General features: G+C 37.7%; 2 protein-coding genes across 2 annotated transcripts; both read right to left on the bottom strand.

Annotated features, from left to right (window-relative positions):
• Positions 1-6,414: 6,414 nt before the first annotated feature.
• Positions 6,415-10,970, bottom strand: LOC106171028 (uncharacterized). The gene is made up of 3 exons (XM_087008355.1): positions 10,759-10,970; positions 9,026-9,239; positions 6,415-8,765 (listed from the first exon to the last, which is right to left on the bottom strand). The coding sequence occupies exons 1-3, from the start codon at positions 10,836-10,838 to the stop codon at positions 6,732-6,734; spliced, it is 2,328 nt and encodes a 775-aa protein (XP_086864481.1). The 5' UTR covers positions 10,839-10,970; the 3' UTR covers positions 6,415-6,731.
• Positions 10,971-11,131: 161 nt separating this feature from the next.
• Positions 11,132-14,579, bottom strand: LOC106171038 (Golgi-associated plant pathogenesis-related protein 1-like). The gene is made up of 4 exons (XM_013551128.2): positions 14,103-14,579; positions 12,485-12,646; positions 12,027-12,146; positions 11,132-11,705 (listed from the first exon to the last, which is right to left on the bottom strand). The coding sequence occupies exons 1-4, from the start codon at positions 14,113-14,115 to the stop codon at positions 11,512-11,514; spliced, it is 489 nt and encodes a 162-aa protein (XP_013406582.2). The 5' UTR covers positions 14,116-14,579; the 3' UTR covers positions 11,132-11,511.
• Positions 14,580-16,811: the final 2,232 nt, after the last annotated feature.

Below are 16,811 nucleotides of genomic sequence, written 5' to 3'. Positions count from 1 at the left end.
TAATTGTAGTGAAGTGGAGATGTTTATTTAATCACTGTAATACTTTGTGTTGTTGATATCAGATGGCACTGACCAAGTGTATCATTGAAAAAAATGGAACGTAACAAATGGGTTAGGATATGAATAAAAACACTTTGATATGACTCTATTATAACTGTACTGAAATGTGCCGGTCTTTGACGGCATAAACAAATCTCTTTGTTGCTCCTTGCGCAAGAAGGAAGATTAGAAAACATTTATATTAAGCATATAAACATTAAGCAATGCAGCTTATAATTGCAAGTCAGGACAAAAAAATTCTGTCTGGCAGAGCGATTTTCAAAGAATGAAATTGGACATTACGTTTGAATACACTGTTTTTGGCGGAAAGAAACTGTAAAGTTGACATTTGAACTCCAAAGAAAAGAATAGAAAGTGTGTTTGAAGTCCGTTTAAATGACGTATTTTTGCAACTATATTTTGCTTGCTTTACTCTTAGTAATACGACACCGAATGACCGTACTTATTTTGAAAATATAACGACCCTTTTACAATAAAATTTCATAAATGTTTATAAAAACTAAAGAAAGCGGATCATTTAAGGCAAATATTGCGATTGATGATCATTCTATTCCTAATGAGATAATGAGAGTTACTGTTGATTTGAAATAGTTTAAACAGAATATAATGTGTTATCTAATGAATGATATAGTTTTAAAGTACGTTGACAATCAAAACAAGAGGTGTACTTTGAGGTTAAATACGTTCTAGTTGAAATCAAGTTAAGTACTGTAAGTTTGGATAAAGCGGAATGTGTGTTGTATTTTTTTAGGTTTATTGTTTTAGTCTTAATAATTATAGTGAAGTATTTAATATATATACATGCATATTACTGTAGCAGTAAATTATACTATCACGTTTATCAAAAGATAATCTAGTATTGAGACAGTCTTATATTCTTGAATCCGTGGGGATGATGATGAAGATGATATTATCAATATATATTCAAAAATAAGTAGCTTGATTTAAATTAAGTAGTTAAAGTATTTTTTAGTTTTAGTCATAAAAATTGTGCTATCTGTATTTGGAAAATTTTAATTTGATCAAACCTATACATGTATAGGCCTATCACTCAATACTGTAATACCCTCGACCTCATAGATGGCATAAAGACAACATGGGTAAATGGAAAAGAAGGACGAAAGGTGTAGATAATACAACTGACTCTCTTTAAGAATGTTTCAAAACGCTAGGGTTATTTATTTATTTTTTTTTTTAGCTAAGAATTTAAAGTGAGCGCTATCTTGAATGCTTAAAATTTTTGTTGAGTTAAACTTTCAAGAGACTGAGAGTATGCCAAGCTTTGGTATTCTGTGAAATTACATGGGTCTCAGTATCCCATGGTGAGTGTATTTTTATCTACCAGATAGAGGTTAGATACTTATGGTGCATAAATGTTGTAACTTTTATTAAATTGTTGTCACAATTTGTGATGTTGATATCAGTTAAAAAAGCACAGACGAAGTGTACTGTATCATTGAAAGAGAATGGAACGTAAGAAATGGGTCAAGACATGAGTAAAGACACTTGATATAACTCTATTATAACTCTATTGAAATGTACGGAAAACCGTCGTATAACAGTCTTCATTGGCCGAGGAATTTGACCCTAGTAACTTCTGACAATGTGATACATATGTTTCACAAATGAAAGCTAAGGACTGCGGTCGGCTCGAGACGCCGTCACATATATACAAAAACTTTTTGCCGAAGTGTCTTTTCACACCATATGTGACTTACGTTGTTGAGACTATTGACTTATTTTCCGCATTGAAGCCTCGGTACACTTCCAACCATCTGCATTCAGAACTTTACCAGGGCCAGTGCTAAATGAAACAACAATATGAACATCATACCATCACTGTCATGACTGTTCTGACGTTTGCAAGATGACAGGCCAAAGCTGTCAAAGCTGCTCTCAGGGCAGTGACGGTTCAAATAACAAGCCATCTTCCTTGGATACGATGGAGTGGGGCAAGTTCGGTGCCCAACGTTACGCAAACGTGTCCACTTCCTGCTACCACTGCCGTACACATATGAACTCTCAGTTACAGCGGCACGCCTGTTACAATCGACACCTGATAGATAATGTCCACAGTTTGCAGCATGCGGCAGGTGTAACCCTTTTTCCACGCATGGCTAAGAACACCAAAACTTTATTGGCATAACAAGGACAGACAGGTGGAGTTCATTTATTAGCGTCCGTGAAGGGTGTTCCCTAAGTAATCCAGAAGCCACTTTAAAAACATTGGAAATATAGGACAAATGCATGGCGCAAATCTGACCGATAAAATAAACTATGCAATATGAACGCATGGACGAACGCAAGGACCTACTTTTTCATTCTACGGAAGACCGTTGGAGATTTGAGGAGACTTGCACAATTCAAATGAACGGCAATAGACTAAAACATTTAAAACAGACATATGTTTTCAAATACTTTGATACTGTGCTTTATGATACCTACTTTACGTTGAACATCGGATGAAAATTTAAGAATAAGGCAATGCCATCTTGGTCGAAGGTCTTTGGGGTAGGCAATTTTTGTGTAGTGGAATTATTGTGCTCTTATTCGTTTTAAGTTCGTATTTATACATAATATATATATTTAGCATTTATTGTTAGTTTGGATTATTGTTGATTTGAAATATCATATTTAATATATATATATATATATATATATATATATATATATATATATATATTGTTAATTGAGTGATATATATTTGTAAAATATCTTGAAATTTTATTTGTACCATGATAACCGTATCAATAGTAAAAGTTAAAATTGATATTTATTTAAGTACAAGGGTTGATTAAGGTTCTGTGTGAAAAAATATTTTTCACGTAAATCTTATCATTTACGTGAAACAAAGATGCTTAATAGCACTACTATCTACCAGAGACGAGAGTGCCAAGAGCCACTCTTTTAGTTAGTTTGTGATGGTTGAATCAAGTATGATTACTAGCCTCAGGGAGCCAGAATAATAATCGTTTAACCACCGATACTGTGCACAGAGACCAATTTACATGTACTTATTTAAAAACTACATGGACTTGTGTCCAATTTCGGAACAGCTAGAAGAGCCTCTGGCTAAGAACATAGATCAACATGTGTTATTATATTGGCTTCTTTAGTCTACAGCATTGTTTTTGGAGTTCAGTGCACTGATTAAAATTTTGCTGAAGATCTTAATTTGACGATACAAAATGAAGAACAAATCTTATTGACTTTTGAAGCAAATAACATATACATGTATAATAGTGGATATTTCTTAACTGATTATTGTTCAATATGTCACTTTGCTAACTTTTGATTAAATATTTTTTCGTGTCATTTACACTTTCTTGTATTTTAAAATAACGACTGAAAGTATCATTTCAGCTGCTTTTATTTCACTTGTGTCTCAACATTAATGCACATTTCACCGTTTTTTCTCCTATTTTTGCCAAACATGATTCTTGCAATAATACATTGCTCAAGATGGGTTCAAGCTAAGACTAAGCAAACAACTTGTTTAGTTTGTCCTTAGGTCCAAGCAATAACACCATATAATTAAAATCCAATTACACTAAAATATTTAAGTTTTATTTTTTCTTATTCATATTTAGACTTTTTTATCATTTTCATTTTGCCGTTTCAAAACAATTTGCGCCAAGCAGCATGCAGTACATAAATGACCTAATAGTTAATGTCATATCTTACAGAGGTAGATGAACTCCTGGTGACTTGTGATCTTATCTGCATTATAGGATAATTTCCAATCTATGGGGATTAAAGGTACTGCGGTTTCACGCCGGTAAAACCAAGTTTTTGAAAGCGCCACATGAACACTGACAAGAGAAATTAGCCCGATCTCCTTATGTCTACTGAACTAATCATCATATATACTCTGACGTAAAAACTGATTCCCCTTTAACAAAACAAAAAAAAAAAAAAAAAAAAAAAAAAAACAGCGAAAGGCTCACTATTCAATACTCGATCTTTATCCAATATTGCATGATTCAGGTAGATTAATTAGAGACAACATTGCCATCAAGTGCCAATGTGTGAATCCTTTGTCATGGTTTGCGGGATTCCCCACATATCGTCAGAATGTACTTGAGCTAGCAACGAGTGAACTTTAAATGATTGAAACTGGTTATTGTTGTCGGCGTTGGATTTCCTTACACGAAATATTTTGACCACGAATCTGGAAAGTAGTATTAACGAGTTATCCAACCTAAAAGTATACAACGGTGTCCGTATTTCGAGTCTGTTATTAATTTTCAAGCATTGCTAAATTTGCGCGGTTCCGGATAGTGTGCGTGTGCGTACTTGCATCTGTATGTGAACAAATATACATGCATGCATGTGGATCCAGTGAAGTATTCTGATATGGGTTAAAATAAAACATACTCAAATATACTTTAAATGCTCCGATTTATACTTTGACCTGGTTGAAATACTAAATTGATTACTACTACTTACACTACCTTCTCGTGTCTAATGAAATTTCTAAAAATTGCTGTCAATTTTTCCTCCTCCCTATTGCCAGAGAGTGAAGTGGCGTTGATTACACCTGAAGGGTATCTGAATCTTAACCGGAAGTATGCTGTACGTATGCTCTATCAATTTTCTCTTCGTGTCATTCAACATGTCACTAGATTTATAGACAAAATTCATTAACAATGTGAGTGTACGATGAAAAAATGATAAATCAATAGCACACTATATAAATGAAGATATTAGGCTCTTTCCTACCAAATATATATTCTGAAATGTTTGTTGGCAATTTATGATGGAATGATACTTATTTATCCTGGAACAAATGCACCAAGATTTAATTTTAATTCTGCATCTGGAACTGCATCCGATTACATTCCGTTTCAGAAAGTATCGCTTACCTCCTTTCTTCTGTGTTTTGCGAAGCACCCAGACTTTTCCACTACATTGACTGCTGTATTTTTATATTTTTAAAAATGTTCAAAGTGTGTTCGCATAAGAATGTGCGTTCGTGCGAGTGAAGTTGCCAACAGTATACACTGTTAGTAACATATCATCCCTATCTAGTTGTCTTACGCAGTTGCCAAAATCACCATATGTGATCTTAATATTTTTCTCTTATGAAAGTGTACCCTTACGTACATCACCACGACAGTAAACTGTACTGTGTCTGGTAGACAAAAAAAATAATAAAATAAATAAATAAATAAATAAATAAATAAATAAATAAAAATAAAAAACAACGACTTAGAAATCTCACTCTAATAACTAATCAACCATGCATGACATTTTAACAAATTTTACTAAAAACTACTCCATGATATTGCCTCTGTTTCGAGTGTACTAGTATTTTCGTAATATCCCTGCAGCGATCAATTCAAAACCCGTAGTCCAAAAACGCAATTCCATAATGACATGAAGCGTTTTGGAGTTCCATCTGCAATCTCTTTTGATGATTATCTTCTGCGACCTTGCATACTGCTGCCAGTGCCTTGTCTACTGTAATACATGTATTTGTACATGGTTTGGCCTCTGGTAGGAATAAACAGTATTCCCCCAGACTTCTGAAATATGGTCACTTTATCAGCCCTTTTTTTTCAAGGCTGGAAAGACTGTGACTTCGATTGGTTTCCGAACAATTTTATTAGTTTTATAATGTTTTTAAAACCAGTAAAGTGCATTGCTTCCATTTTAATGTTAAAATTCTCAGATACGAGCTGCCACATGTGACAATAATCGTAGCTGTGACAAAATTTACTACTCGGCCAATTTCTATATAATAGTATAATTAAGGCTTAGCGATCGACAATAGGTATAATTTTCTCTCATTCCATGGTTTCTTTGCTGAGGAGCACGTAACAATATTTTTCTCAACTAGTCGTTGATCGATTTATATTCAAACATAGGTCATTCCACAAATATATTGCCTGTTGAAGCACTGTCACGCCTAGCGTATAGCACTAACGTATAAGAAAAATTGCCCATACGCAGACATACGCGGTTCGATAGACTTACGTCGTGTACGTCTCGAGTTCGCAGAAGGAAGGAGATTAATTGCTTTGAGCATGTTAAAAAAACAATTCCATATGCTGTTTTTAACTTAATTTCAATACGCTGGTAACGGGTGTTTCCACTCGCTCAAAGTTGTGCGTATAATCGATGTCCCAAAGATCCGTGTGAAATCAAAATAACAGTTTTCTCCTCACAAAAGCACTGCTGTTTTGCCATCAGATCGAATTATTATATTCACCACGATGTACATTTGATGTAACATCATTATATCAGAACATGACTACGTTTATCATAACACTTTAATCCCTTTTTCTATAACTAACTTTTAGAGGACTGTGTTCATTGCGAACCTAATTTGACTTAATGTAAATCTTTTATTTGATGTAAACATTTTATTTATCATTTTTATTCGAACTCATTTATCTGTACAACTTCAACCTTTTTGGTTGCAATGTTTCAATAAACATTATTATTATTATAATTATTATAAATTATCTCAACAGACCACGAAAATCCTTAAATATCGAAACCCCTCAAGACAATGTTTTTAAAGCACATTTAAATTAAGCTAACAAAATTCTAATTTGATTTTCAAAGGAAAATCCCACTCAAGTGGTTCAGCTGAAGCTTGTCTCCTGTCCGTATATTTTATAAAATAAATAGACAAACCTATTGTATATTCTCATAGTAATATTCTATAGATTAATATATGACGGGTGGTCCACAATAGCGGTCACATACCCCTCGCCATCAACCTTGAATACATATATATGTGGCGTTGGCAAATCCACCAAATATGCCTCACCAGGGTCGTCAACTTTCCTGGCGACATCTTTGGGGACAATAACGCCGACGATGTGGCCCTGGGCGTTTCTCTCTAGAATCACATCGTAAAAATAGACGCGCCCTGTTTGGGTATGCATCCAGAAACGCGACGTGCCCCCACCGAGGGAGTAATACTCAATCAAGTACAGGATTTGGTTGATGGACTCTTTGTACGATGGTAAACCAAGGAAACGTTCTATGGCAATGTCCATCAGCATCTTGGCGTCAATGGAGAAACACTGGGCCAGGGAGGCAAAGAACTCCTTGGTGTTGGTGAGGCCAACGTAACCAGGATTGGAGTTGGTGATGATCTGATATTGTGTTTCGGCAGCCTCTGGTACGTATTTTCCTTTGAAATAATTCTGTATTACCGTGCTCCAGTCATCAGTGCTTGCATCGTACCAGCCTCGATTCGTGAAATGGGTCTTTGTTTTCGTCTCGTCATAACGATCGTCATTCTGCCAGAAAATGTCAGGATTTCTCTGCAGAGCTCGACGTATCAAACTGAACTTTCTTGAACGCAGGCGAGCAGTTTCGACAAAGTTATGGCCAATCTCGTGAGCGATCACGGAAACAAAAGAGTTCCCATTTGGGTTGCCGTGTTTGTGACATACCTTGCAGCCAGGAAGCATTGCTTTTTTCGTCGAACTGGCCTCCCCACTGCAGAATATGCTGAGGCCACCCTTTCTCATCTCCTTGTAGGTATATCTGGCCCAGTCTATGTCTGCCGCGCATTGCTTACTTCTAATGCGCTCTACTGAGAAATATTCCGGACGCAAAGACAGTGTATAGTCTCTCAAAAGGCGAAGGGCCAGTTCCGAAGATTGATCATTGTCCAGAAACACTACTCCCCTCTCAACAAGAACGTCCTTTACATAACCTGTCTGATTAGTGACTTCAGCCAACTCCAGTCGATTTTCTCTCGTGTCGTCTCTTCCCTCCAGCATGATGATCCAGGTGTAAAAAGAAAAATAAGTCAGGTAAGGCGATGAAAAACGCTGCCTCTTCAGATATTGGGGATGTTTGTTGACGAGAGCTGCGAGTCTAGCGAAGAAGTTTTCTTTGAATGTTATGTGAGTTGGATGGTTAGCAATTTTCAGGAGAGCGTCCTGGATGACCTGGAGGTCGTCGCACACTTCATCACTGGACTCCATCGCCTCCCCCAGGTTGGTGCTGTACTGGGTTAAAATGGCGTCCAGCGCACCAATGTACTGCTGCGTAACCTTGTTCATGTCTTTACCCCAAAATATGACGAGTTTTCCAGATTTCCCGGATATAACTATATCGGCAATCCCATCTCCGTTAAAATCGGCAATGTCGGCGGAAAGCCTGTAACCCACTTTGTCCTGAATATCTGCGCTCCTGTCCAAAAGGCGGAGATCAGTCTCTGTCTTCGTGACAGTGTCAACAGTGAGAAGATTCACGCCGCTGCTAGCGAAATAACCACTGTAGAGAATTTTAAGATCGCCTTCGCCGCTCCAATCCACTACGCGGGGGAAGTGAGCCCTTATCGTGCTATAATGCTTCTGGATAAGGACAGGCAACTCTTTGATTCTAGGAGATGCTGCCGTCCCCTCGTTGGGATAATAAGCAAACGGCTGTTTATTCGGTCCCACTATGACGTCATTCAACCCGTCCCCGTCCCAATCCGCCACGTCAAACCTGATTCCGCTACCGCCCAACGTCCTGAGCAGCACGCGTGGTTCAGCAAAAGCGGGTTCTGTTGAAGTTCCGACGTTGATGAAGAGAGACAGGGGGGTGAGGGCACCATCCCACTCGGAGAGGAGCAGATCTTTCAGACCGTCTCCGTTCATGTCTTTGTATGCTGGAGCGCCACTCCAATACCCCATGTTAATTGTGGTTCCATCTGCTTTGGTCAATTTCCGAGGAGCTGCAAACTGACCCTTAATAAAAAAAATAAAAAAATATTGCGAACGCCCAACGTATTTAATGTGCAATTTGGCTCAGATACACTGAATAAATTAAGTTTATAATTGAATAAAGGTTCTCTTTTTTTTCAAATTCAGAAATGTTCTGCTACGCATAATTGAATTTTGAGGAAACACCTAACTATTAAACGTGACAAGAGGTGAAGAGAAAAAAAGCACCTACTTCAGGTATTTGTTTCTGTAGACCGTAATCGCTGTTTATACCTTTCACGTACCTTTTCTGCGTCTCCTTTATTTTCCAGCAGATACACATGTCCCCCATTACCAGCCAAGATGTCCGTGTCACAGTCGTCATCAAAATCTGTGGCCACAGCCCACGTCTCCCCCCTGGGGCCTAGCACCACTGTCTGCCCGCCGTCGTCTTTGACCATTGTAAAACTAGCTGGGTCAAATGTACTTCGGTTTGGAGCAGGGGCAGGGAGACAGTGACTGAAACAACGTTAATTAGGTGTTTAGGTATTGGATTCACTGATATCAGTGGCTCCTAAAATAGTATACGAAAGTACACTGTGAGCCATTGAACATTATTGTAATGCAGACTACTAGCAAACTCTGGGGTCACAGGGTAGGGTTGACAGTCGTGATAGGAAAAATGTGCAAAATTTCTGATACGTCCTCACATGTCACTATATGTATATTATGTCCCAGTGGCTATCCAAATCCATACAGCATGCCAATCTGCCAAGGTCGCAATGAAAATCACCCGAGATGGCCTAGAACGAGGCTGTCGGCACTGAGTGACGTCATACGCAACTGGAAAACGTGCGAGATTCTGCGTCGGGGGGGGGGGGGGGGGGGGGACTTTTCACGGGGGGGGGGGGAGGACCTTTCACGTTTAATGTCAAAATTTTTTTCGTTGGAAATGTCGTCTTACAGCGACTTTAAATTGATACAAAGGAAACACGCAAAACAGGATGAATTGGCACTGTTGCGTAATAGATTGAAATTCTACAGACCGGAGGAGATACATGTAAAAAACAGAAAAATATCCGCGAATAAATTTCGTCAGCTTGAATTCGTTACCGCAAAGCTTTTGCTAGTCTTCAGTCATTTCTGATTCTACTCTCCTCCAATTTCTGCGAATTGATTTTTGGACGATTCTAATTGAATACTCGGAGATGAGGATATTAAATGTAACTCATTGATGACATCCTTGAAAAAAAAAAGGTTTACGTTTTTTATTGTGTAAATAATTCTTTAAAAGACAATAATCATGTAATTCACAAAAATTGTTGGGAAATAATACATGGGATACTTAAAATAAACGGAATGGTATAACAGCTTTAGAGTTATAGGCCTACGTACTCGTATTTTCCGAGTCCTTAAAAAAAGCTCCCAACTGGCAGTGGAAGTTTTTTACATTACCCAAAACGAGCTGCTGTAATTTATTAAATAAGAGTTAATGATATACATCGCCTGTAATTTCCTTTCCAATATAATGTAGTGAGAGAGAACGGCTGACGCCCTGCTCTGCTCTGACTTGTCGTACAATGTAATGTACTCTATAAACATTTGTAGTACAGGATAATTTTACAGACTATATGAAAAGAATAAATTTCATGTAATATTCAAGAGCTGTTTAACAAAAATTTAATTTACTTCTACAGGCCCTACCCGTACTATGGTGCCAGTTATCAGCTACGAAAAAAAAATTCAATAAATGTCTGTTATCTGCAACTTAGATCCGACAAAAGATGTAGTAAAATGTCGCTTAATTTTATTTCTTTTACAAGTAAAAATCATGAACACGAGAAGCCACTTCGAGCGTTCTTTTATATAATTCACTGCTTTCGTCTTTCTCGCTTTCTTGTTCGCTCGCTTTCCATCCCGTCCTAACCAACACTGCGACTATTAAGTAGAATATTGTGCTCAACAACTTGTAAACCATATACACACTCTTTAAGCGACATTAAATTTCCACATTTTTATGAAGATGAAAAATTAATACCTGCAAAATCCCTGTCCAAGTTGTAAGCTCAGATATATCAGGTAGCTCCACCAAGCAGTGCTAGTCTTCATTTTTATCATTATTATATTCTCCTGCGAACCGACTAGAACAATTTCACGGTGCGCATACCGTTTATAAACATCAGCAGTACAGGGGCACTGCCTGGACACGGTCAACCATTTAACCTCAAACGCGGAAATTCCTAAAAACCAGTATTTACTAAGTGTCCTGCAGCTGTCACGATCTTTACGTTTTCTAAAAGTACATTGACTGTGCTACAGCTAAGCATAGTTTTTTCCAGTGCATTGCACAGTCACATTTATCATGGCACAGCTGTCCAGGGTAATAAAAATAACGTAACGGAAATGCTCTGTACATTGCAAGAGCTGGACATAGCATTTTAATGTCCCTGGAAATAGGTTCAGATGTACATATTTAAAATAAAAAATAACTGTTGCTCATAATCCATTTCATATAAACATTCTGCACAAAACCACAAAACCTTTTGTATCAAATAGCTATTTAAGTAATATTGCATGATTTATGATACCGACAAGAACATATAATAAATGTTTTTCCTTGAAACTCTCTCTAAACAGTTCGATAAAACGCATCTATTAGACAGTTTGTTCATTTGTTCAATTTGTTTTTTTTTCTTTGCAGGTTTCTTGTTCACTGCATTATGCGAAACTAGACTGGCGTTCTAGAAACCAGGTAAGAAATTCCTAACAAAAGGCTAACACATCTTATACTTCAGTCTTCAATGGGGATATCTTTAGCATGTAGCGGCGGCGGAACATTTTTCCTATATTCTCCGGGAAAGTTTCCGTTGCCAGGAGGTTTGTAATTAGCCACCACCACATGCTTTCCTGTTCCTGGAATATGTGCCACGCCCACTCCAACCTCGTGACTGTTCCGCCATATTAACTGACTGAACCGCTTGCTATCTGGAAAATGGATAAAAGTTTATGCCTTTCTCTCCTTCATTAAATTCTAAAATGGTAGTTATTAGTTACTGTATAACATTTAATAGTCAAATTTATTTTTACACAAAACATATTATAGGCGACTGTAAAATATTTAATCGTATACTGTATAATCATACTTTCTCCCTTCCCCTCCATCCCTCTCTCTCTCTCTTTCACACGCGCGTGCGCGAGCATAGACCTATAACACGCACACGCACAAACTCGCCCACAAACATATACCAGTTTTCAGACATGCGCACACGCTATGATGCACACGCATTATTAAGTGAGCAATGCTACCTTTTCTCCACCTTGGGTTTTTATATTCATATCCGTATCCTTCTGCGTACCAGTGTTCTGTTACAGCCTCTCCAGTCAGCTGGTCCTCAGAATCCACTAGGGATATGCTTTCCCCCACATCTGAAACAAGGAAATCGCCGAAATGGATTGATTTTAATTATAAGTCCAAACTGCCAATACCCCTAGCCTATAATGACTATAATCATGGTCGGTCCTTGCCGGTAGGCCTAAATATGAAAATCCAGGGTTCCTTATGATATTAGGGTAAGTCAGATTATTGGGGTTAGTATTTGTATATGGGGCGAATGCCACCTGAACAGAGTAATGGGGAGCAGCCTACGGTTATTAGCGGACAACCATTCCTGTCACACCGGCTGTTATAAATTTCTAGGCACAGTCTAATTTATTTTATTTCCCGTGATGTAAGATTTTAAATATATTATAACAAGGGCGCTTACTCGGGTTTTCGCTGTACTGGAGATATTTTTTCTCTGCCACCCTGTCCGCCCACTCCTGTGCTTGTTTGGCCAGGTCAACTGACCAGGTCAACTCCGGACACCCGTGGTCACTTCTGTAGGCATTGTGTGCACGGAGACAGGACTCTTGAAACGCTTGCAGCTCTGAAATGTCAGGATTGAGATTAAGGCGCATCCTAAAGACACTTAACGGGATGTTGTTTTCTAAGGAGACAAATGTGCGTGTGTGTGTGTGTGTGTGTGTGCGTGCGTGCGTGCGTGCATGTGTGTGTGTAATCTCCTTGCTTGGAGATGTTATTCCGCGGCTGTATTATGTGTTCCGAAAAGAAATAAAAAAATCGGTATCTTTCAAAGTGATTATAAAAATAATAATTAACACGCATTGAATCGTGATAGAGCGTATTTTTTTACAATCGTAATAAATTCTGATAATGACAATCTGTAGTACAAACAGTCTCCAGGTCTATCATTATTTCAGCCAGAATCCTCCAATTGTTTTGCACCCCCGCCCTGTAATCATGTCGCCGCGCAGACACATGCTGTAAATAAAACCTTGACACTTCTGTGTCACTGTGCCCGGTAGCATTAAGTAAAAGCGTGTGTTTGCTCATGCTTGTACCTGGATAAATGACACGCGATGACACGAACCTCTTGAAAGTTGGGTAAATAAAGTACACAGGAGATGAATGGTGGAGACAGTCTCGCCTTTCAGCAAACCCACGCTATTTATGTTTTGGCCTAATAGTCGTTAAGGCTGCTGTTCCTAAACCAACTAAATTAAAAACACAAGAATCAACACGCAAAGGAAAATATGGGACGGAGCAGGGAAAAGGACGCTCAAACTGGCATTTTAAGTCGTATCGTATGACACCAAAGAGAGAGAGAGAGAGAGAGAGTCGTACTGTTCCGTTCCCTTGGACAATGTTGATGTTCAGGCCTCGCTTTCGACCATCCTTCCAAAGGATGAGCACTTTGCACTCCAGTGTCACAGTATATACGTATTTTAACTCCCATGTTTCAGTGCCACAGCACTTGCTATGTCCAACTGTGACAACTGTGACTTAGAACTGCGCGTTACGTGTTCTTTTTGGTTTAGAATAAAAGGTCAACAAAACAAAGTGTTCTTCTACTGTTTTGCTCGTTTTAAATTCCTCTGTGGGATTGCCCAAATCTTTACAGAAGAAAGGAGTCGCGCCTTTCTGTCTTTATGCTTTAAAACGATATATAAACTAAGTGAAATTTCAAATATTTACAAATCCAATAGGCAATTCAGTGGGTTTTTTTAATCAGCACCAAAAGTCAATTTTCTGTGAAACTACGTATATGGAATTAACTATATCGGTTTATTCCACATGCAAAAAGTGAACGTTTGAGACATGTCAATGGCAACATTTTTGGGTAATATTTGCATAAGTTTTACTTGACCCATAATTTTCGCCGTTTTATACTATAGCACCCTCCAATATAAAGAATAATCAACAGTAATTTAAAAGCGATAAAAACAGACATGTAAATATTTCACAAAATGTGTGTGTCATTGACATGACTAAAATGGCCACTTTTTTGTGAGATGACCCTACTCGTAGCTGAATCATCCTACCTTTATCGTTCATTCTCAGCTCTGGACCCTGTGTCTTGTGATATGCACCTTTTGTAAATGATCTGAAGAATGTCTACTTTAAGTCGACCTTGTTAACGCCTTCTTAATCCTGCCTACCAAATCTTGTGCAAACATTATATATCGTGACCGAAGCTTTATATTTTGTCAATATTCATTTCAGTAAGCTTTGTGCGATAACTGTTTGTATATTGATATATTTGAAAGCGTCTTTTAAATCAAGCAGGGAGACGAGGACAACATTCGAATCCTGAGACAGGGCCTGTCAGCTTAATTTCTCCTAGATCTAATAACTTTTATCTTATTTCCTGTGTTCCTTTTCCTCCATGAACGCTAAGTTTTAGCTTCATATTAACTTCTACGCCCCTGTTGATCATTCTCAACGCAACTGCGAGTGTGTATCTTTGATGAAAAAAAATAGAAAATGTAGGAGAGATGTTGAGTATCCATCACCCCTACCCAATTCCCAAACGGCCCTTTGGTATTAAAATGTTCAAAAGTCAGGTAATATATCTTACGGGCGACACACTATGGGTAGGACATAAATCAAAACACCCACCTCAACAGGTGGCGGGGTTGGTCTGTCAAGATAAGCCGCGTCCATGGCAGTGACGAACGAGCTGCCATTTATCGCCCTACTGGATCTACGGCTACCACAAAATTGTCCATGCAAAACACTGCTGATAACTCTGACTGCACAAAGTGCGCCGAAGAATGGCCATAGTATATTAAAAACTGGCTATCAAGTTCATTGATAATACCGCAGACTTATTACACGTAACGAGTCATGAATAATGATTGACGTGCGACAGACGAGTGCATACAACAGTGTTTTAGCAGGGGCGGATTTAGGGCGTCTTCTGGGTCTTCCGGAAGATGGTCAGATTTTCAAGTTTACATTGACGGGTGTCTAATTTTTTCTGTCGGAAGACGGTCAAAAATGGAGGATGGATCAACAAATATAATTTGGAAGACTGTCAGAAAATAACTCTGGATCCGCCTCTGTTTTAGTGCCTCCGGATGATATAAAACGAAACACAAAAATAACTCATTGAAAGTAAAGTTAGAAATTTCCAAAATTGTATAAACGCGTAAGGTTAAATAGATAACAGCTTTTCATTTTATTGGGGAAAGTGGCATAAAACAGATTTTCCAGGGGTAAACGACGATGTTCCCACCTTTGTAGGGCCCTACATATACCTAGGGTTAACGAATCCGTCCCGACATTTAAAGTAAGTGCAAACTGTGTGTTTTTGTAATAATCTCTTAAAAGATTAATAGATTATTACAGAGGTTATCCATCTATGAAGGTCCACCTCTGACGGTAAACAGATCTTAGAATAATTGCAATAGTCGCCGGTGGTAAAATGGAATTTATTTTATTTCCATCTGTCTTTTAAAGTTTATTTATCGTGGAATTATGAATCTCAAATGTACATGAAGAGTTGTTATCCCTTATGATATTATGAAGTACAAACTCTGCATGCCGTCAATAAATCTTCATAACTTAATTACTTCATTTCTTTTTAAACTACGATAGCTTTACTCTCTCTTCATTTATCTACAGTATTTCCACAAAAGCACGCTTGTTTATAAATTATTGGATGCTTCAATGCAGCAAAGGTCTTATCAACGTTAACCGCATGTCAGCAATGTTAAAGGGATAACAACTCTTCGTATGAGATCCACATTTTATAATAAATTCACTGAAAACAACTAAAAAAAATTAATTCCATTTCACCACCAAAACGGAGGCTATTGCAATTATTTTCGAATCTGTGCTTGCCATCGGACATCGTGGACCTTTATAGATGGCTAACTACTCTTCGTTATAATCATATAAGGGATTATTACAAAAATCAAATTTAAAAAAGGACTAACTTTGAATGTCGGAACGGATTCATTAACTGTTGGTAAGTATGAGAAAACGTTTAAACCAAGAAAATGCGTTTCATGGCGCTTTCCCCGCCAATATGGGCACTTCTTATCCCTTTAAATGAAATAAAAACAACACCTTAAAACGCTGTTCGAATGTGCATTTCTCCAGGTATATTGTTGAAAAATGCTCTCGTAATGCATGTGGTTTATCTGATTTGTTAAATACATGTGTACATATCGACAAGAATGTATTACATATCAGTAGACTGTAATACATTCTTGATATCGGATGTATAGATTAAAGACAGTATTATAGTTACTCTTATCGGTGTTATATATTTGTAGACATCTGAATCAGATCTGCGATGTACGTGGAAAAAGACGCATTATCTTGTCTGGGAGCTGTAATATAAAAGGTCGAGGAAAGATTTGCAGTACATAAAACATAAATCATTTGTTTACATCCCCTTTTCGGTCACCGGCCTCAAGTTTTATAGTGCAGAATGTTCCTCACCTTCTGATGGCGTCAGATAAATTGTAACCTGGGTTTGTGGCTTTGCTTTGTCGAAACTATAAGCGAGTTTTGTGATAAATCAAAGGTAGATTAGTTATTAAAAAAAGCTCAAAACATACAAAATTATTATTATATTTATTATTATTTTTTTATTATTAGGTTATTTGTAAAACTATATGTAGTTGGTCAGGGAACATGATCATATATAGAAACTAGCGTGTCATTGGTGGCTTGGTGAGATAAGATAATCCCGTGATATGAAAAGAGATGAAATACTAGTCGGGCGGTACTGTGGCACG

The sequence above is a fragment of the Lingula anatina genome, chromosome 3 (genome assembly GCF_051362555.1).
Source record: "Lingula anatina isolate TDL-2025a chromosome 3, LinAna3.0, whole genome shotgun sequence".
NCBI classification, from domain to species: Eukaryota; Metazoa; Brachiopoda; class Lingulata; order Lingulida; family Lingulidae; genus Lingula; species Lingula anatina.
Note: the sequence above shows the minus strand (reverse complement) of the source record. Positions and strands in the feature narration are given on the sequence as shown.